The 20,859-nt window shown below is 42.0% G+C and overlaps 2 protein-coding genes across 5 annotated transcripts in view; one reads left to right on the plus strand and one right to left on the minus strand.

Annotated features, from left to right (window-relative positions):
• Positions 1 to 2,046: 2,046 nt before the first annotated feature.
• Positions 2,047 to 10,518, minus strand: LOC125309526 (checkpoint protein HUS1-like). 3 transcript variants are annotated; one of them, XM_048266510.1, is made up of 8 exons: positions 10,099 to 10,244; positions 9,677 to 9,804; positions 9,177 to 9,353; positions 8,102 to 8,209; positions 7,914 to 7,988; positions 7,193 to 7,292; positions 6,288 to 6,410; positions 2,047 to 2,837 (listed from the first exon to the last, which is right to left on the minus strand). In XM_048266510.1, the coding sequence occupies exons 2-8, from the start codon at positions 9,695 to 9,697 to the stop codon at positions 2,755 to 2,757; spliced, it is 687 nt and encodes a 228-aa protein (XP_048122467.1). In that variant the 5' UTR covers positions 9,698 to 9,804; positions 10,099 to 10,244; the 3' UTR covers positions 2,047 to 2,754. The 3 variants fall into 3 exon arrangements, with proteins under 3 accessions (XP_048122467.1, XP_048122468.1, XP_048122465.1); XM_048266511.1 differs by lacking the exon at positions 10,099 to 10,244 and adding an exon at positions 9,964 to 10,060; XM_048266508.1 differs by lacking the exon at positions 10,099 to 10,244 and adding an exon at positions 10,282 to 10,518 and having other exon boundaries at positions 2,048 to 2,837.
• Positions 10,519 to 12,223: 1,705 nt separating this feature from the next.
• Positions 12,224 to 20,859, plus strand: part of LOC125309527 (receptor activity-modifying protein 3-like) — a 28,057-nt gene continuing 19,421 nt past the window's right edge. The window contains exons 1-2 of one of the 2 annotated variants that reach the window (XM_048266513.1): positions 12,224 to 12,635; positions 18,800 to 19,028. Coding sequence is in view for 1 of the 2 variants with exons in the window: in XM_048266512.1 (XP_048122469.1) it covers positions 12,554 to 12,635 (82 nt within the window). In the remaining variant the exon portion in view is untranslated. The remainder of the gene's footprint in view (positions 12,636 to 18,799; positions 19,029 to 20,859) is intronic. The other variant, XM_048266512.1, reaches the window with a different exon arrangement.

Consider the following 20,859-nt stretch of genomic DNA (forward strand, 5'->3'; position numbering starts at 1 on the left):
TCTCCCTGCGCGAGAATTTAACAGGTGATCTCCGTGTATGGGCATAGATGGTAGCTTTTTTGTAGGCGAACTTCAGAGGTCTATCAGAGCATCGTCTGAAAATATGTGCAATTAAAACAAATAAGCCAATGAAAATCATTTGAGAATTGTTGTACAACAGCTAGCGCTCTTACAGATCAGACTAATTTATAAAACAAATAGTTCTGGATGAGCATTACATTAGTTCACTTAGAGAGCTCTCTGATGGATAAGCCTGAGTAAAATATGAGATGTATAAATTGAGCAAGTCTGAGTATTGTATAAGCCTTTGCTGAGATCTCTTTTGTAAATCAAAAAAGGACTAAACTGAGATGACTAGAATGAGAACGGTTCAAGCTTGTGAAGAGATCTCTTTTACAGAACTGATGGAGCCTAATCTGAGATTTACCAAAATGATCTGAAATGAGAATTGCATGAGTTTACAGAGAGAGCTCTCTGGTGGATCAGCCTGAGTAAAATATGAGATGTATAAATTAGACAACACTGAGCATTATTTAAAATATTGATGAGATCTCATTTGTATATTAAAGGGATACGAATAAAGGGATGAGATAACTTAACTCTTTTGCTCCAGAGACAAACCTGAGAAGCGGGAGACAAAAGCAATAATCTCATTTTTATATCACTGTGATCTCATTATTGTCTAGGAGAAACAACTGAGAAAGAGAGGAGCTCTCATTTTAACATTTTCTTTCCTCTGGGCTAGCAGCACACTTTATATTTACACCCATTTACCACTAAACATATACAACTCTTACAAAGTTTATCTGATCCCCCATTATCCACAAAACACACATGTGGGTTTGGGGGCCAATATGGCTGCCCAGGGGTTTGACATCAGTCACATGTCTGTCACATGACTCTACATCCAATATGGATGCCAAGGGGGGCGTGGCATTGTTTGACAACAGACACATGACTGTCACATGACTTTACATCCAATATGGCTGCCCAGGGGTTTGACACCAGTCACATGACTGTCACATGACTCACAAAACAATAACAATAACAAACAACACGTGGTGACATATGTTCAACATATAGGCTGAAAGTTATCAAAATCACGCACAATTTCAGGCGGCGCTCTCTTCCACCATCTAGCCTGGCCCAGCTAGATGGTGTTCTCCCCCGGTGCTTGTGCTTCAGTCCAACCACAAGCTCAAAAAAGGAAAATTAGAAAATTGACGCATCATTTCAATTTTTAACTTCTGAACAGAAAATCGTAACTGTGCTCAATTGAAAATCAAAATATGCAACAATAACCCATTTACTGTGCCGTCCTAAAGAATGGATAACGGATTTTTATGCCTATCTTTATATTTTTTCATGTATATTCTGCATAGCACTGCAAAGTGTTAAACGGACCGATTGCATAAGTAGGCTAAATGTGAGTTTTTAATAATTTACTTCAAAAGTGACAAAACTTTATGAAAAGATAAGGAATTGATTGTAAAACAAGCAAATTTAAAAATGAAATCTGTTCATTTGCTCTTGCTCTGGTCTGGATTCGAACCTGCGACTTGCTGGTTTCTTCCCCTTTTCTCCTCCTTGAATAAAATGAACACTCCCCTTAATGTCAACACTATTTCTTTCCATTGATGTGCGACTTCAGAGTTGACAAACTCCGGTGATATGCAAATTCCTTGCTGCAGACATTGCAGAGGACTTTATTTTACACTTTATTTTTGTCAACACCATCAGGCCGTGTTTTAAAAGTAAATGTTCCAATCAATGATCTAGGCAGCACATTTTCTTCTCTCTCCTTCATTTTACAGTAATGGTTACTAACTAGAACGGCTTGGGGTCAAAGGTCATACAGAATCGATTAATCTGCGTTATTTTTTTTTTTATCAGTTATTTTTTCTCAAATTAATTAATCGAAATTAATCAGTTATTTTGACAGCCCTAACAAATACACATCAAACAAAATACCTTTTTACATTACTAACAGCTTGTTAGGTAGTTTTGCTACTCGGTAACTTACGCACCCTTACTAAAAGCACCACTATAAACATTGCGATATAAATACAAGACAATCACCTACTCTTCCCGGTCGGTCCGAAAGCAGTGGGTAATTACAATTGATTGCTACAGTCAGTTACAGAAATTCTTGTTTCTTCTCTCCCCTCTCCCACTGCTATCCTTGACTGGCTTTTTATATAGTTTTGAACATGATCCACAATTATGCAAGACATTACAAAGCTTCTACATTGCTGCCACTTTTTTATTTTATTTTTTGCTATTGATAATTCAGAATTGAAAGTCAACAAAACACTCTTTATAGAAAGCACAACAATCTTATTTTGGAATATTTAGAAAAGGAAATAAATACATATTTATAAACAGGGCATCTTATAGCATCAACTTGTTATTCAAAGCATCAAACTCACATAGTTACAATAAGCTATCTACACTGTAGTATTGAACTCCACCCAAGTATCACACTTGATGCAATTGAACAATGGCAATGATGCAAAGAAATCAGCAGCATCCACTTGAGAGCAGCAAGCTTGTAAACAATAGATCTAACTTCCTGCCTCATTAAAGATCAGAGAATGCAGTACATCACTGCCGAGACTCTAGTCATCTTGCGCCCACTCTGAATGGCTCCTCTCCAGGACACGCAGCGTCCAGGGTCTGGACACTTCAAAAGAGACCACACCAGATGCCAGCTCATGCCACGGCAGGGATGAGGAGAGCCCACCAGATGCCCACTCATGCCACGGCAGGGATGAAGTACTGCAGGGATACGTCCTCGTGTAGCAAGATCAAGTGCACAATTCGCTTGTGAACGATGTCTGTTGAAGGAGGAGCAGAAGAGAACAGAAGAGGTTCTCATTGTTGCATAACTAAAAGAACTATCGGAACGTCACCTATTACCGCCCATCCTCTATGTCCGCCCTCTTACGTGTATGTGTCACTTAATACTCATTTCTATACAAACTAGATGTACCGCCGAGCGGTACAAAATATGACCGCCGCCCAGTCCAGCACATTTTTTCCACAAAAATAAATCACGCTGAAAGGCCTATATGATTCTGTCTCACTAAATTGCATTATCCACACTCAATTCTCACTGGTATCTGCTAGACAACAAGTACCAAAACATGATTAGTTCATAGATTTCACATGTAAAATTCATTTTATACAACCCCACCTCCATCTTGCCTGTTCATAATTCTGAGAAATTCTTGAATTGTGTGCATGTACATGTTTATGTTATGTGTGTGTGTGTGTGTGTGTGTGTGTGTGTGTGTGTGTGTGTGTGTGTGTGTGTGTGCGTGCTTGTGTGTGTGCCTGCGTATGTGCCTGTGCCTGTGCATGCAAGCGTACATATGTCTACTGTGTGAGTATGTGTCATACGTATGATTACTGTGAATGTATGTGTGTGTGTGTGTGTATCTGTTTGTGCACATGTGTGCACATGAAATGGGTTAACATGACCCATGGAGGCAAACATATCGGAAAAAAAAATGGTCATCCTAGGCCCTACAGTTCTCAAGATATTCACAGAGAACTGTGTCTGCCCTACCCTCCTTTCGGGGGTCCAGTTCAGCGTGGGGGCTACAGATCAAAAACGAAAAATGACGGTTCCATGCTATCCATGTGGGGGTACATGCCCACTAAGTTTTTTGTGTACCCGGTCTTTCAGTGTCCGGGAATCCTTGTTGGTGTACGTCACTAAATGTACACATAAATGATTTTATTGTAAGGCCCCCCATGAACGAAAGTACACAAAACTTGGCATGCATTCGGAGGGTGTCATAATGATCCTACACTTTTCATTTTGTGCAGTTTTGACCTTGTCAGCCAGAGATATTGTGATGAAAACACCTAATTGTTTGCTTTTTAATTTTTAACTAGGTGGCGCTCTTCATGAAATAAGTGGTAATGGGATGGGTTGACATGCCCCCTTAAGACCAACATACATAAAAAAAGGTGGACCTCCTAGGCCCTACGGTCACAGAAAACTGTCTCCCGCCACCTACAGGCCAGTTGGGGTATAGTAACATAAATTAATTTATTGTGTGGCCCCCCATGAACGGAATTCCACAAAACTTTGCGTACATACAGAGGGTGTCATAATGATCCTACACTTCCAATTTCGTGCAGTTTTGACTATGTTAGGTCACAGATACCTTCAATTACAACACCTCATTTTTTTTTTTTTGAGTTTAACTAGGTGGCTATACATGAAATGAGTGGTTATGGAATGGGTTGACATGGCCCCTTGAGATCAACATACAAAAAAAAAAAAATGGTCCTCCTAAACCCCACGGGTTTTGAGATATTCACAGAAAACTGTGTCTGCCCTACCCCTCCTTTCGGGGTCCAGTCCAGCGGGGGGCTACAGATCAAAACGAAAAAACGATGGTTCCATGCTATCCATGTGGGGTTACATGGCCACCAAGTTTCGTGTACCCCGGTCTTTCAGTGTCCCGGGAATCATTGACGGAAATTTGGGCATTCGAAAAAAAAAAAAAAAAAAAAAAAAAATCTGACTAAACCTATATGACGCCCGCTTAAGCTCTTGGCCGGGCGGTCATAATAAAGACGGCGGATTCCTAAAGAAATGCAACCACCCACACCATAAGTGTATCTAAATGAGCTATGTCTAGGGCTGGGATAAACGATTAATCTAGCGATTATTTTTTCGATACATCGATTAATCTAACGATTCATTTTTTCAATCCGATTCGATTTCGATTCGATTATCTCCCCATTAATTGACTAATAGCAATTTATACATGTTGATTTACATATCTGAATGAAAAAACATGAATTCCTTAACATTGCAATATTTGTTTATTGCTCTTAAAATTCCAAAATAAAAGTCTATACAAGTGCAAAGTAATGCATTCTTAGTCAGAGGTAGCATTCAATAAAGTTCAGTAGTGTATACTGTAGGTCTAATTGAGTGCCTGTCAATTTAAGATGTTCGTGAGGGAACCCTTGCAATTGTAACATTAACACAGTTAAAAGGCTGCTGATGTGTGGATGCAATTCATAACGTAGTTAGTTCAAATAACGGTTCGTACTTCTCCTTGGGACAAGCACTTTTGAGTCTTGGAAAACACTTTTTCATTTACATCCGGATTTTGCAAACATTCAGTGTCAGAGTCAATAAAATGAGCTCTGCATGAGTAACGAAATTGACAAGCAGCTGTAAGTAAGCATGCTAAACTCGAAATCCAAACAGTATTCTAACGCTAGCTTTGAGATACTGCTTGATTGCTTAACTTAGTTTAGTCTCCTCAATGTACTATATTGTGATAAGACCTTAGCAGAGTTAACTTTAATGCAGCAGTTTTGAACAAATTTGCGCAGCATGGTCACGATGAAGGGAAAGTTTTGGGTCTGAATCGACGCGCATATTTTGCGTCGACGTCACCGATTACGTTGACGCGTTTTCCCAGCCCTAGCTATGTGCCAAAAATGACATTTGACAAAAAAATAGCTGTAAAAAAAAATTGGATATTTCAGGAAGTAAAAGCCCCAGGTATTAAAAAACATTGTTGTTTTAGAATTTTCAAACGAAAGGGGCGGTAATTGGTGTTTTTATGATAGTTCCTGCCGACATGACACCTAATTGCACCTTTACAGAATAAAAGTTGGGGTCAAATTTAACCCTTTTTTTTGTTTTGAGTTTGTGCACCCTCTGCAGGTTTGAAGTGCCTTCCTCCCTTGAGGATACTCCGTCCCAAAAACATAAGTACCTAGGCAGAGCCAGGCCAGCTGTGCTGATTGGGCAGAGCCAGGCCAGCTGTGGCTGATTGGAGGCAACAGCTTGTTTACGTCCGCCTCCTGCCTTCATGAGCTTGAGCATGCTGCTTGTTTTATTTTGATTTACCAGTTATGTTGTAAAATAAATACTCAACTTATTGAGTTCAAATGGCACATAACATTGTGGACAATCACTTCTTTTGGATGGCAAGGACGGTCAGTCAGAAATAACTACAGTCAGTCACATGGATGGACTTAAATTGGTAAAAGACCAGTACACCCAGGTATTAAAAAACATTGTTGTTTTTTCATACGAAAGGGGCGGTAATTGGTGTTTTTATGATAGTTCCTGCTGACATGACACCTAATTGCACCTTTACAGAATAAAAGCCATATTTAAGGCTATTGAAGGAATGTTTAGGTGATCTACCTTTGCCTTGTCATGAATAATGAATATATATAATGAATGTATATGCAGTACAGCAAAAGCATGCTCAAATGTGTGTTCAAAAGTCAGCACTCACTGCACATGGCTTTGCTGGGGTTGACCTGCTGGCCCGCGAGGAACTGCTGCAGCTTCCTGATGTCCACGCGAGTGTGTGCCATGGCCTCCATGTCACGGCTCCGGCTCTGCGATGCGTCGTCACCTGCAGGAGGAGACGTCGCACCACACGCAAGAGGGGAACAGCATGAGGTTGGGGTGAACACGCTCAGTGCTCTTTCATGTGTGTGTGTGTGTGTGCATGTGTGTGTGTGTGTTTGTGTGTGTGGTTCAAGTATGCATGCTCAGTGCTGTGTTTTCATGAGTGTGTGTGTGTGTGTGTGTGGTTCAAGTGAACATGCTCAGTGCTGTGTTTTCGTGTGTGTGTGGTTCAAGTAAGCATGCTCAGTGCTGTGTTTTAGTGTGTGTGTGTGTGTGTGTGTGTTTCAGGTGAACATCCTCAGCGCTGTGTTTACGTGTGTGTGTGTGTGTGTGTGTGTGTGTGTGTGGTTCAAGTGAACATGCTCAGTGCTGTATTTTTATGTTTATGTGTGTGTGTGTGGTTCAAGTAAGCATGCTCAGTAGGGTGCATCAAATTTGAATGGGAAATTTTAATTTCAAAATATCAATTTTGCTGGCATTTGCATTTTGTTCCAATTAACATAAAAATGACTTTTGCACAGTTTTGAGTAATTCTATTTAGATTTAGTTTAGTCTCCTCAATTTAGGGGTGCCACCATGAAGTTGGCGCTTTGCCCAGCGTTTACATCAAGTCCCATAATGTATTTGCTGTGCAATGGAACTGTACCTCTCCTAATGTCACGATAATTCTGTAATATGATACGTCATGGTCATACCAGAGACGGTTGGTAAAGTTAACTATCGAATCTTTGGTCATACCAGAGATGGTTGATAAAGTTAAACTATAGAATCTTTGGTATGTCATACCCCACGGTGGGTTCCCAAGGTCTTTGAAGTGTGTCGTCACGGACACCAAGTCAGTCTCAATCTTCAGATTCATCTCACCACTGAGGTTTGCTTCAATGACCTGTGAATCAAGCACAATTATTCAAGTGTTTCAAAGCATAGCAAACATTAAACACAGGCAAGAAACAAATGACAGAGAAATTATTTTTATATTTAAAAAACAAACAAAAAAACAGGAGGAGTCCATGCCCCGGCATTCTACTGTTTGTATTCAAAAGCTTGTAATAAGAAAGATATAACTTGCCATTTATGAACAACTGGCCAAGTCGGTTGATGTTTATTATAACATCCTGCCAAAGGACTGCAGTTGAAAATTAGCCAGCTGGCTAACACTGCTACACTGACAGTAATGTTGACTAATGTGAGTTGTCCTTATACATAAATAAAGTAATGTTGATTAATGCGAGTTGTCCTTATACATAAATAAATGAAATGAAATAAGAAAATGAATTGGACATATTTTCCAAACACTGTCCAAATAGATAATCTGCGTTTATTTGTTTCAATACCTCCTTTCATTCCTCTGTCTCTTACAGAGAAAGTACAGCGACAAAATGTACAAAAGTCAAAGGCCAAACAATATAGTGACGTAACAATATAGTGACGTAAAGGCCAATGAGCCCACTCCTTGCATGGCAGTGGTGCTTATGTCATAAAGATATTGTGTCTACATTTCACTCACCAAATAGTTGGACAGGTTCTTCATCCTGTCCACAACATTCTTCATTATTTTGAGAGGAGGCAAATATATGCTGACCTACAAAACAGTATACTATGGACATGTCATTTTTTACAGACATATAGAGTTGCAAAATTAGTTTTGCACTAAAACATGTTAGTTGTGAATATTTTCACAATGTTGCCACTCACGTCAAAGTCTGGCATGCTGGGTTCTTTGAAGTCGTGCCACATACGTCGGGGTATGACATCCACTGGGATATCGTGCGTGACAACACGACTCACACTGGACAACGAGGGCTTTGGTGGAGGGACACAAATGAAGTGCATATACTCACATTTACACTTAAACACTTAGCTGGCAGTTTTATCCAAAGCCACTTAAAACAGGGAACAATCAAGGTGCAGTGTGACAAGGGCATGTTAGTGCAGCAATACATCCCTCCATTTGATATTCATCAAACAGGTTAAAGGTGCTCTAAGCGATGCTGGGTAACGTCACTTCTGTTGACTTTCAAACAAAACAGTGAGCTAGCTCGCTACTTCCTCCCCCTCCCTCCCGTGCTGATCCTGTGCAATTGAAACTCTCCTAAACGTGCATCTCGTCTGTGATTTGCTGGAACAGTTTGTTATGTTTTTATGGGCTAGGTTTGCCCGGGTTGTTTTTGTTGCTGTTTTTGGAGCCTGTGCTGTCCACAGACATCACATTTTTTTACAGTGTATTCAGGACACAGACAGCTAGCGGTTGGTTAGGTCAGTGTTTCAACCACTGTGCCGGGGCACACTAGGGTGCCGTGAGAGATCATCAGGTGTGCCGCAGAAAATTACCCAGTGGTATTCACAGAATCATCACATATCCAGTTCATAACAACAATTAAATTAGATATAGTCACCTACAAATGAAAGAGAGGGTGCCTGTTTTATTGAGCAGGTCTTGCATAAAACCCATAATAAGGCCATATCTGTGTATTATTTGAAATTTCAGGCTATGGTATGTTTAATTTTTTCTTCACACAGGATGTTAGTGTGCCGTGGGACATTTTAAGTGTCACAAGTGTGCCGTGGCACAAAAAAGGTTGAAAAACACTGGGTTGATGATGTTTGTAGTAAGTGACATACATGTAAAATGTTTTAGCCTAAGAAATGTGTGGCATTGCTTAGAGCACCTTTAACTTACAAAGTGTAAATGTCACCTAATGACTTCAGTCTCAACTGACAGGTTTGTCTGACATGCTGAATTTTAATAGAAGGGAATGATGCAACTTACCAGATCTGCGGCAAGGGTGAGACAGGGGCAGTGTTTCTTGGTTAGTTTGATTTTGACGGACTTGGCGTTTTGGGCTGTCTTCAGAGCTCTCGATATGTTCTCTGGAGCCAACTCCAGACATATCTCATTGGCATCTGGTGATACACCCTCTATCTGATATTCATCAAAGAAGTTCACCTGTCAAGAGTAACCATAAGCAGGTGCTATTTTGAGAGAGCAATGGATGTGTTAATTTAGCCATGTTATAAAAGGAACCTGTGATCATAAGGTGCTTTATCTGAAGCAGACACATATACTGAAGCTCCTCAAAGAAAGCACAGGGAATTCAAACATGCAGTTAGTGAGCACAACGGATGTGTTCATTAAGCCAAATAGCTCTGCATTGCCACCACAGGTTAACACACTAAACAGACATGCTATATGAGGAGTCTGTGCTTATGAGGTGTTTGATACATATACACACATCAAAGAATGGAACTTGTAGCTATTTATATACCCACTTGTAATAACTCGCACCACATGCTAACCCCGCCGTTGGACACCTTCCCGGAGAGCACAAAGTAGAGGTTATCAGGAGTGAGTCGCAGGACGCAGGTCTTGTTCAGTTTAGCAATCGTGTTCACGACACCTGATGAGCAAAACAAAACACAATGTATGTAAAACCATACGGTTGAAATACAATGCAGCATTTTAGGGACTGCCCAGGGCCAAACTACAAGAGCTTCGCTATCCACTCCAGCCAACACGTTAACTTGGCCGTGGTTTAATGACCTTTTGGCAACTTTACCTGAAGATAGGCTACAGGTGCCTATAGCTAGCTATCGGATAGCTAGCTACTGTCTGGCATTCTGCGAGGTTGCTACCTTTACTTCAGGTAACACCAGCTAAAACCGACATGGTTTATAGACATTATTAACGCTACCCAGCAAAGTTAGTAGTTTTCATCAGACTGAAAGGGATAACTTCTTAGCTTCAGTAACCAAATTCTCCTAGATCGCGTTAGAATGGTAAACATAAATCGACCATAGCAGAGAATGTCTAATAAGTAGACGGGATCTGACCATAGACAGTATGACATACTAAACAACAAGGCCTCACAACATACGCGTGAAGTGATTAAGACATCCCACGTCAATCATTTTTGATCGGAACTTCATGGCTGTTTAAAGATGGTGATCTGGGACCGAAAAATCGATTGGGATTAGTTAACTGCAGATAGCCTTCGTCCCGCTCATGGGTCCCGCTAAGAAAATGGTTCAACAATATTATTCTTCCCAAGGAAACAAGTGCTAGTGCTAGTGCCCAGACTTCAGTACCGAACGAACTGAGTAGGCTACCGCCGCCAAAGTCCACTAGGGGGAGCCCGACATCAACCAAAGTTCTGCGTCCCATATCTTTCTATATGGTAATGGTAATAAAGAACATTATATATAGCGCAGGGTGTTATCGCTATTTTGTCACAAGGCTATGGCATGGCTATGACAAGGCTATGGCATGATGAACCTGCTTCACAGATTTTTGAGAATATTATGTGTAATGTTAGATTTAGGCTACTGTTTAGGCTACTGTCCAAAGTTTATGTAAATGCATTGCATATTTTTGGCTTGCGGGTCTGATGTAGGCCTATGTTGTTTCCCTCCTAAAATTAAATGATCTAACATCTAAACTCATGGAATTTAGGTCATTTAATTAAATTCAGTAAACTCTATGTTGTCTAAAATAGGCTGTCAGTACTGCAGAGAGCCTCATTCCCTGTAGCCTAATCACATGACTCCATATGGAGGCTCTCTGATAAGAGTCCAAATGTAAAAGCTTCAGATAAAGTGTATGTGCTTATCATTTTCCGTCCTTGGCTTTATCATGTGTTAGCCTATATGCAAGTCCTATCAGTAGCCTATGGAGCATGTTTTTTTATTCTATTGGCCAGCTATTATATTCTATTTTCATTATGTTTATATTCTATTTTAATTCTGTAGGGCAGGCTTTTTTTTAAAAAAAAAAATTGTATTCAATGAAGTGTGAGACACATTTTCAGGCTGAAAGCAGAATGTATACGCTTGTGCACATTTGACACAGTCATGTGTAACAGCAGGCTAATGAGAAATTAACCTGCATAGTATTGTTTGAATTACTAAGAATGAAATGGAAGTTTATAGAATTATCAGATGGTTGCTGTTTGCCAGATGCAAACACACACACACACACACACACACACACACACACACACACACACACACACACACAGGGTTATTAGTTGTCTCAACTAGGCTACATCTAATATAATTGTGCATTTGTTCATAATAGGGCTTAGTTGCCCTCATCAAACTTCTCCAAAGCCTAAAAAACATAATTGGGTTAAACCTGATGACCTATGAAACCATCAATCAATCTATGAATAAACAAAATATCTGATCAAATTGATAACAAATTGCAAAAACTAAATACACTGAATAAACAAACTAAATAGGCCATATATCTGATCAAACTAAGGGGTATCTTTTGAAAATGTCCCTTTCTCAAATGTTCACTGGAATGCTTCAGCTAGTTCTTATATTGAGGTAGAATAACTTGGAATTGAATGGTATATCAATCATACTCTTCAGCTCTTCCACGTGTACTACAATAGGCTGTACATGGCTCAGAGATATCACGCACCCTGCCGCCACAATATTACCTGATCCTAAAACTTAGATCTCTGAATCCTATAATTGTAAGCCGGCTTCAAATTACAGCTTTGATATTCCTGCAAAGCCTTCACCATATTGACATGATGTGGGCTTACACTCTTACAAATTTCATGAATAAAACATGGATTTTTGTCAGTCAAAGTTGACATTAGTCTTGTTCTTTCTTGTCACTCTGCAATTGCATACTGAAATGAACATACACAAATAATTAAAAATCATAAAAGATCGTTACCGTAAATATTCGTGATCAACTCTCTCTCTCTCTCTCTCTCTCTCTCTCTCTCTCTCTCTCTCTCTCTCACACACACACACACACACACACACACAGCCAGGCATGCACACACAGCCAGGCACAGAGAGAGGCAGACACAAACACGGGGATGGAGGATTGGATACGGGGGGCGCATAAGTCACATTAGGAAAGAGATTGGTCACCATTGGCTGCGCTCCTTCAGAAGCGAGCACTTCAAATGTGCGACGCACCTGGCTCTCTCCATACGCCAGAAATTAACGGAGCTTTTCGGTAAGACCTTTGCTGTTGTTCGCTGTCGTCTCAGTCACCTCAGACACCTAACTGCAAATGACGGAGATAAATCAACTACAGAAGAACTTCTCCTGCCGTATATCATGCGAATTGGGATGAAACATGGTTTGCCTCAGACATTTCTAGCGGAGCTGAAACCTCGTTGAATGCAACCTGGAACCCGGTTTTCGTTCATTATGGATAGGAATGCGCTGACGGCGTGTAAAGTTTTTGTTATGGGAATTCTAGGTGAGTAACGTGAGTTTTGCATGGTTGTGTACTTACAAGGTATCGCGTGTCTGATGTATGGATTAAGACATTTAGGTAGTTTATGCACTGAATTGAAATGAATGTGTTTTTGTGTTTTGTCACTCGCCTGTAACGCCAAATTGTGGCACAGCTGTTACACAGCAGTTAGGCTACTCCTTGTTCATGTGTTACAGTGATAGCAAGACATAGAAGAAACTAGTCGAGCGTCATGATGTCATTAGCGTTCCTCCTTATAATGTCACATAGGTTAAATGCCTGCGAGGACATTAGAAGTGTATTATTATTATTATTATTATTATTATTATTATTATTATTAATTATAATAAATGTGTGCTCCTTTACAGTGCCACTGATACAGTGAGACAGACATGTACACTGTCCAATAGGCTACCAGTTTTGTAAAAATGTATCAGGTGTGTTCATAGAGGTTAATGTGAGGTCATAGAGGTTGATGTGATGTCATAGAGGTTGATGTGAGGTCATAGAGGTTAATGTGATGTCATAGAGGTTGATGTGAGATCATAGAATGTTGATGTGAGATCGTAGAGGTTAATGTCAGGTGACATTGTTAGGGAAGCATCCTGTATTTTGCATTACTGTGATTTAATATGGGCATCTATGGTGACACAGGGATATGGCAGTAGACTGTGTTCTGTAGCCCAGTTTAATTAGTTCAAACCAGCCCATGGACTCAGGCATGGGCGCAGGCATGATGTACCCTGGATGTGTCTCAGTGTTAAGCAGGCAGCTGCCACCTCTACAGCAGTAAAGTCTTGTAAAAAAGAGTCAAATTAATCTTTAATTGACCTAGTTCATTTTTCATGCTGTCTTGAACACCGAGCTGAGAATGCTTGAACCGGGGCCTGAAAAGCTTAAATAAATCCATTCCCCTCTGAATCTTCGCAAGCAGAGTTAGGGAGTAAGTGGGAAGGGCTGCCTCTTGTCAAGGTGAGGATGGTAGCCAGCAAATGCACCCGAGTCTCACACACACACACACACACACACACACACACACACACACACCTCCAGGGTGTCAGTCAAGCTCCAAAAATGGATCCTTGATTAATCCCGTGAGTCTCCCGGTTCCTCCCTGACCCACGTGGCACGTGCATGAGTCAGTATCTTAGTGGCGTGAATGGGTTAGTGCGTCCAATAAAACCTATAATCCTGTTGATGGGTGATCCATCAGGGAAGCGTCTCTCTATTGGGGTTTTCTCTCGTCACAGCAGGAGGACAGAGTGGAGACGTCAACCGTGCTTTGCACTGCAGCCAAATTACTCTTTGCGTTCGTACAATTGTGCAGCGGCAAGGAAACAAACCCCCAACAAAGCAGGGGTCAGCCACAGAGGCTTTGTTCACCCTAACTGAAATGTGTGTGTGTGTGTGTGTGTGTGTGTGTGTGTGTGTGTGTGTGTGTGTGTGTGTGCCAGTGACTCACTGAAAAATAACTTGTGGTTGTGATTACTGAAATGACAGCCTTGGGGTACGCTATGTCTGTGAGGCACTTGTGTGCTGCAGAAATGCATGTGCGGTGGGTATAAAAGCTCTTTGCTGGTTGTCAGTTGCATCAGAAGTATCTTCATGGCTGTAGCTCAGTCTGTCTCCATGGGGTACATAATGCTGTTAGTGAAAGTGGATGTGGGGAGAAGGACTGTGAAAAGGCTCTGTCCTTGGCCTATATGGGGCTTACATGGCCTCTAATGCTGATTTTAGAGTAGTAGTCTGGAAGCTTTACAGATAATGTAAAATATTTCGTATTTCCTGCTCTTTAATTCTCCATTACTCCATCATTCTGAGAGTGAAACACAGTGTGTTCCATTGCATTCATTCTAAATCGTGAGACAGCGTCGCTCTTTCTTCTATAAAAAGAGATGTACAGCCTGTGCGTTCAGTGGGTTCATGGGTCAGTGCATAGTATGTGTGTATGTGTTTGTGTGAGAGCATGCTGTTTAGATACATGTTTGTATTGCATGGTGTTTGTGTGTGTGTTTGTATTGCATGGTGTTTATGTGTGTGTTTGTATTGCATGGTGTTTATGTTGTATTGCATGGTGTTTATGTGTGTGTTCAGTATTGCATGGTGTTTATGTGTGTGTATGTATTGCATGGTGTTTATGTGTGTGTATGTATTGCATGGTGTTTATGTGTGTGTTTGTATTGCATGGTGTTTATGTGTGTGTATGTATTGCATGGTGTTTATGTTGCATTGCATGTTGTTTATATGTGTGTTTGTATTGCATGGTGTTTATGTGTGTGTTTGTATTGCATGGTGTTTATATGTGTGTATGTATTGCATGGTGTTTATGTGTGTGTTTGTATTGCATGGTTTATCATGTACATGTGTGGGATGCTGCCACAGCTGCTGCGACCCTCCTGCATCAGTTGACGTGTTCTCAATGATGCCAAGACCAAAATAGGTCAGAGATCAAAGCCAGGGCTGTTGCTGTGTGCAGCACTTCAATACTGCCTGACTACACATGAAGAGCAGTGGCACTACTACACTGCCTGTTTCATTCAGCCTGTTTAGTGGAATTCATGATGTCATATGACCCGTATCATATGGAAGGAAATGCGTTAGTGTTGCGTTAGCCTTGCGTTAGTGTTGTCGTCCCCCTCATCCTCTCTACCAGTGAGGATGCACCAGTTCAGATTCTCCAGTGAACTGAAGGCTGTCATTACTGTAACGTTACCATGCAGCTGTGCTAGAGCCTGTGGCATTTTAAAAGCTCTGCTGTGAAAGTCCAGGTTGATATACTTCAAGCTTACTTCATGGTTGTGGGCTGGTCACTCAGGTAACCATCACCAGTGGTGTTAATGTTCTAATGTTCTGTGTTTTTATTAAGTGTAGATTTACTTTGTTAGTTTTCTTTTACCTTCTCACATGTTTTGATCCAGGTGTAGGCCTCATGCTTGATATTAAAGGGTATTTGGCTCACAATACCTTCCATGAGTAGAAAGCAAGGATGAAGTCGGGGAGAAAGAGAGAGAGAGAGAGAGAGAGAGGAAAAGAGAGAGAGAGGGAAAGAGAGAGAGAGAGAAAGAGAGAGAGAGCGAGAGGGAAAGAGAGAGAGAGGGGAGAGAGGGAAAGAGAGAGAGGGAAAGAGAGAGAGAGAGAGAGGGAAAGAGAGAGAGAGCGACTTGAACAGAAATGTGTGAACCATAACTAATTGGAAACATAACTAAGTGTTCCTGTTGCCTTTTAAACTCTGTATTCCAGCAATATTTGGGTTCCTCCTTTTCACTTCATTAAAGTCACTGACAGGTTATACCAGTTTAGATGCCGAGAAATGGGGTGGAGGATATTTTGAGAGCAGCAATGAAACAGTCGGCTGAAACGTGTGTCACAGACAGCAGGCTGTGTTAACGCCGCGCCTCAGTAACCTGCCTGCTGTTTTTATGCCGCTTAAGGGAGCAGGCAGTCTCTGCATTTTTAAAGTGGTGAGCTTCCTCTCCGTGCCAGCCTACCTCGCCCAGATGTTGTGCTCCTCTGTGTGTGTGTGTGTGTGTGTGTTTTCCTGAGTGAAAGGTGGTGAGAGGAGCTCACACACTTCCAGCTCTCGGAGATTGGGAGACGACCGGATAGAGAACTGTTTACAGCAGACATGCCTTCTCTTGTGCGTGTGTGTGTGTGCACCAAGTGTTTAAGCAGCCTATTTATAGCTTTCATATGAACAATCTTTCACAGTTTCACAATGCAGGTTTGGCATATCAATGATCTTTCACGGTTTAAGAATGCAGGTTTGTCATATCAATGATCTTTCACAGTTTAAGAATGCAGGTTTGTCATATCAATGATCTCTCTTGACATAACAGCAGGATGCTTTGCCAGGGGACACGCTATTCTCAGGATATATGTAACACGCTATTCTAATGATGGATGTGACACGCTATTCTTATGATATATGTGTTTATAGTAAGTGACACACCTAATAAGTCCACTATCTGCCCCTCCCACATGCTCTGAAGAGTTCAAACGCAGTCGTCTTGACTCAAGGGAAAGTCCCGTCCTCGTTGGCCGGTTAAATGCGGTTTCTCCCTCTTCATGCGGTTAAATGCGGTTTCTCCCTCTCTTTATGCGGTTAAATGTGGTTTCTCCCTGTCTTTATGCGGTTAAATGCGGTTAAATGCGGTTTCTCCCTGTCTTTATGCGGTTAAATGCGGTTTCTCCCTGTCTTTGTGCGGCTGATCAGCCTGTGTATTTCTATTACTCTCTGTCAGGGCCCCTACGCATAAGCTCTTCCTGCTTTTGTTCACTGAGTGGGGGTTGCCTTGTGTTGTCTGTAACATCCGTGTTGTGCGCTGGTCTCTCCTCTCTGTTGTGTGCTGGTCTCTCCCCATGTTGTGCGCTGGTCTCTCCTCTCTATTGTGCGCTGGTCTGCTGGTCTCTCCTCTCTGTTGTGCGCTGGTCTCTCCTCTCGGTTGTACGCTGGTCTCTCCTCTCGGTTGTGCGCTGGTCTCTCCTCTCTGTTGTGCGCTGGTCTCTCCCATGTTGTGCGCTGGTCTCTCCCCATGTTGTGCGCTGGTCTCTCCTCTCTGTTGTGCGCTGGTCTCTCCCCGTGTTGTGCACTGGTCTCTCCTCTCTGTTGTGCGCTGGTCTCTCCTCTCTGTTGTGCGCTGGTCTCTCCCCGTGTTGTGCGCTGGTCTCTCCCCGTGTTGTGCGCTGGTCTCTCCTCTCTGTTCTCGTCCTCTGGTTTGCTTCCCTCTTTTCTCCCGACCTCTAATGTTGTCTATAATAGTTTATTATTAGTAATCACCATCATCACCATCTCCACTTGTTCTACCTTCCAGTCACCCTTTGGAAGACGCTACAGGTCCACATCTATCTATCTATTTATCTATCTGTCTGTCTGTCTGTCTGTCTGTCTGTCTGTGTGTGTGACAGTAAGGGAGTGAGTAACAGTAAGCAAGAGTAAGTAACATGCTCTGATAACTGTTCTCATGCTCAGTGTGGTGCTAAATTATTCAGATGCTCTTAAGCGCTTACAAGTATGTTTCTCAGCATCATGTGTTAGTTGAGCTGCTGGATGAAGTGATTACAATGCAAACACAGTAGTTCTCCAGCATCTTTATAAAGGCTTTTAGTAAGATTGCCAGTACGACTCCCACCCTCTGACTCATTGGTATTGTCAGAGGCCCATTTCCATGGCGATGGCGGGAGGGCGTTCTCCTCCTCTGGACCCAGCTGGCCTTGTTTAGATGTGAACAGCATTGCTGGGAATTGTGGCGACTTTACAGTAAACAATGAATGGGACCGAAGAAAGCCTTTTTTAGAGGACGGGATTTTGACTGAGGTGTGCTTATCAAACTTTCCCCCAGGCAGCACGTAGAGATCTGAGAGAGAGATTATGGCCCCTCATCTCTCTCTCTCTGTCTATCCCTTTCCTTTCTCTCCTCTCCTCTCTCTCTCCATCTCTCAACCTCTCCTCTCCATCTCTCATCCTCTCCTCTCTCTCTCCTTCTCTCTCCATCTCTCATCCTCTCCTCTCCTCTCTCTCTCTCCATCTCTCCTCTCTCTCTCTCTCTTTCCCTCTCTCTCCATCTCTCATCCTCTCCTCTCTCTCAACTCTCATCCTCTCCTCTCTCTTTCTCCCTCTCTCTCCATCTCTCATCCTCTCTCTCTCTCCCTCCATCTCTCATCCTCCTCTCTCTCTCTCTCCATCTCTCTCTCCTCTCTCTCTCCATCTCTTATCCTCTCCTCTCTCTATCTATCTCTCTCTCTCTCCCTCTCCTCTCTCTCTCCATCTCTCTCTCTCTCCCTCTCCTCTCTCTTGTCTACTCTTTCCTTCTTCTGTGTCATCCACCTGCATCCTCTCCTAATTAGAGGCGTGCATCACAGTAATGAACTGTGGTTCTGGTGCTTTTGAGTGTGTGTGTGTGTGTTTCTTTCCTGAGAAATCTTGGAGGGGATGGCTGTTACAGCAATGAACTCTAGTTTTAGAACACCTAGGAGCAAATGTGTAAGAAGAAACAAGCCTTCGACAATGGCTGCATTTGAATTGCCGAATTTAAGCAATTGTATTGAGAAACCAAATTTGAATAGTACATTCAAATTCGTTTTCTCAATACAATTGTTCAAATTCGCAATTCAAATGCATATACAACATATTCAAATAAGGTTTGAGTTGACACAGGTTTTCTCCATAGGGGCCCTCTACTAAGAGCACCTTGGTGGATAACACACTCCGATTGGGGCCCTCTACTAAAAGCACCTTGGTGGATAACACACTCCGATTGGGGCCCTCTACTAAAAGCACCTTGGTGGATAACACACTCCGATTGGGGCCCTCTACTAAAAGCACCTCATGGAAAACACAATGGGCATAATGACTTTGATCTCCATTGTACGAGACGTTCAGTGATGTCTTACTGCGAGGTGAGGAGACGTGATTATTTTGGTGTCCTGTGTTTGCTTGCGCACTCTGTATTTCGCGCTTCATTACCGGTTATGCCCCTGGCTGTGTCTCTGCCGACATGTTTATACAGGCCTGTGGATCAGAAAGAGACACCGTGTGGATTCTGCAGCATAGGGAGAGAAAATAGACTTGTTTCCAAAGGCTCCACAGTGACAGACATCCATCCATCTGCATGCTGCAATCGCAAATCAATGCCTCTGTTTATAAAATGTATTTCTGGGGAATAGGCAGTCTCACGCATTGAGATGGTTTCTTTATAGATCTATATATAGATCATCTAACTCATCTAACACTGATCATCCATTACCCCATGGCCTATGGCAGTGGTTCCCAAACTTTTAACAGGCATGTACCCCCTGAGACATTATGATCTTCTGGAGTACCCCCAACACCACCAATTGTTAACAAGTTTTTTTTTAATTGTTTTATTAATATTTATTTTTAGCAATTTTGTTGAGAATAGTGAATAGGATCATAAACATATGATACAAATCTCATCAATAGTCAACATATGATAGGCCTACAAATGTGCTGAATATAATGATTTTAAATAGATCTGCACCTAATCTCATACACAATCGTCTTGTTGAATGCAGTGATCTTATCTGCTAGGTGCTTGTCTTTGCCTTGTAACTGGAGATTTAACTCATTAAGCTTTCCAAATATATTGCTGAGATAGGCCAGCTTCGTCAAGAAATGTTCATTAGTGAACGTGCTTGCAGATTCAAACATGCGCTCTTCCTCCAAGAAGAGGCGACTCGGAGCTCAAACACGCGACAGCACTTTACCTCGGGAAAGCCTTGCCTCGCTGTGAAACTGTACAGCCTTTTGGTCAGCTACCATCTCTTCGCAAAGTGCGGAGAATAGACACGCTTTTAAGGGCCGGGTCTTTATGAACTTCACTACTCTTACAACCTCGTTCAAAATCTCATTCATGTCGAGACTAACTAAGCTGCCTTGACACGAGCGCTTCCCTATGAATAACACAGTGCGTCCATTGCGCATCGGGTGCTACCTGGGCCTAGGCTACAGATAAATAAATAAAACTCCTGTTTTTCACATCAGTTCGCGCCCCACCTGGCATGTCTCCGTGGCCCACAGTTTGAGAAACGCTGTTTTACCCTCTCTGTCTCCACTCTCGAATATTTTGTTAATGCGGAGAAAATACGTTTTTAATGTGCAGTGCAAATGCGGAAGTTAAGTTACCAACGTGGGATAGAGAAAACGTTTGAAAAGGCATATGACTTTTGATATTTTTTCGTGTACTCCCTGAAATCAGTCCACGTAGCCCTGGGGGTACATGTACGCGTACCCCAGTTTGACAACTGTGGGCTTATGGGATGTGTCAAACATGCCCATGACATGGAAGTCATGGGTTTTGGTGTAGGATAGAATATATTTCTGTTCTAAGACACTTGCTTTGTGTTGGTTGTCCTTACCCTGTGATCTAGATATGTGGTGGGATTATCAGGACCCTGTGATCTAGATATCTGGTGGGATTATCAGGACCCTTGCCCTGTGATCTAGATATTTGGTGGGATTATCAGGACCCTGTAATCTAGATATCTGGTGGAATTATCAGGACCCTGAGATTTAGATATCTAGTTGGATTATCAGGACCCTTACCCTGTGATCTAGATATGTGGTGGGATTATCAGGACCCTGTGATCTAGATATGTGGTGGGATTATCAGGACCCTTACCCTGTGATCTTGATATCTGGTGGGATTATCAGGACCCTTACCCTGTGATCTAGATATGTGGTGGGATTATCAGGACCCTGTGATCTAGA

Source organism: Alosa alosa, chromosome 16 (genome assembly GCF_017589495.1).
Source record: "Alosa alosa isolate M-15738 ecotype Scorff River chromosome 16, AALO_Geno_1.1, whole genome shotgun sequence".
NCBI classification, from domain to species: Eukaryota; Metazoa; Chordata; class Actinopteri; order Clupeiformes; family Clupeidae; genus Alosa; species Alosa alosa.

What these genes read in the sequence shown, in the direction of transcription:
- LOC125309526 (XM_048266508.1), bottom strand. Translation starts at nt 10,333, where the DNA reads ATGAAGTTCCGATCAAAAATGATTGACGTGGGATGTCTTAATCACTTC. An exon ending in ATGTCTTAATCACTTCACGC is followed by an intron (nt 9,805 to 10,281) that starts GTATGTTGTGAG and finishes TTTGCTCATCAG; the next exon opens with GTGTCGTGAACACGATTGCT. An exon ending in CCAGCATGCCAGACTTTGAC is followed by an intron (nt 7,989 to 8,101) that starts GTGAGTGGCAAC and finishes ACTGTTTTGTAG; the next exon opens with GTCAGCATATATTTGCCTCC.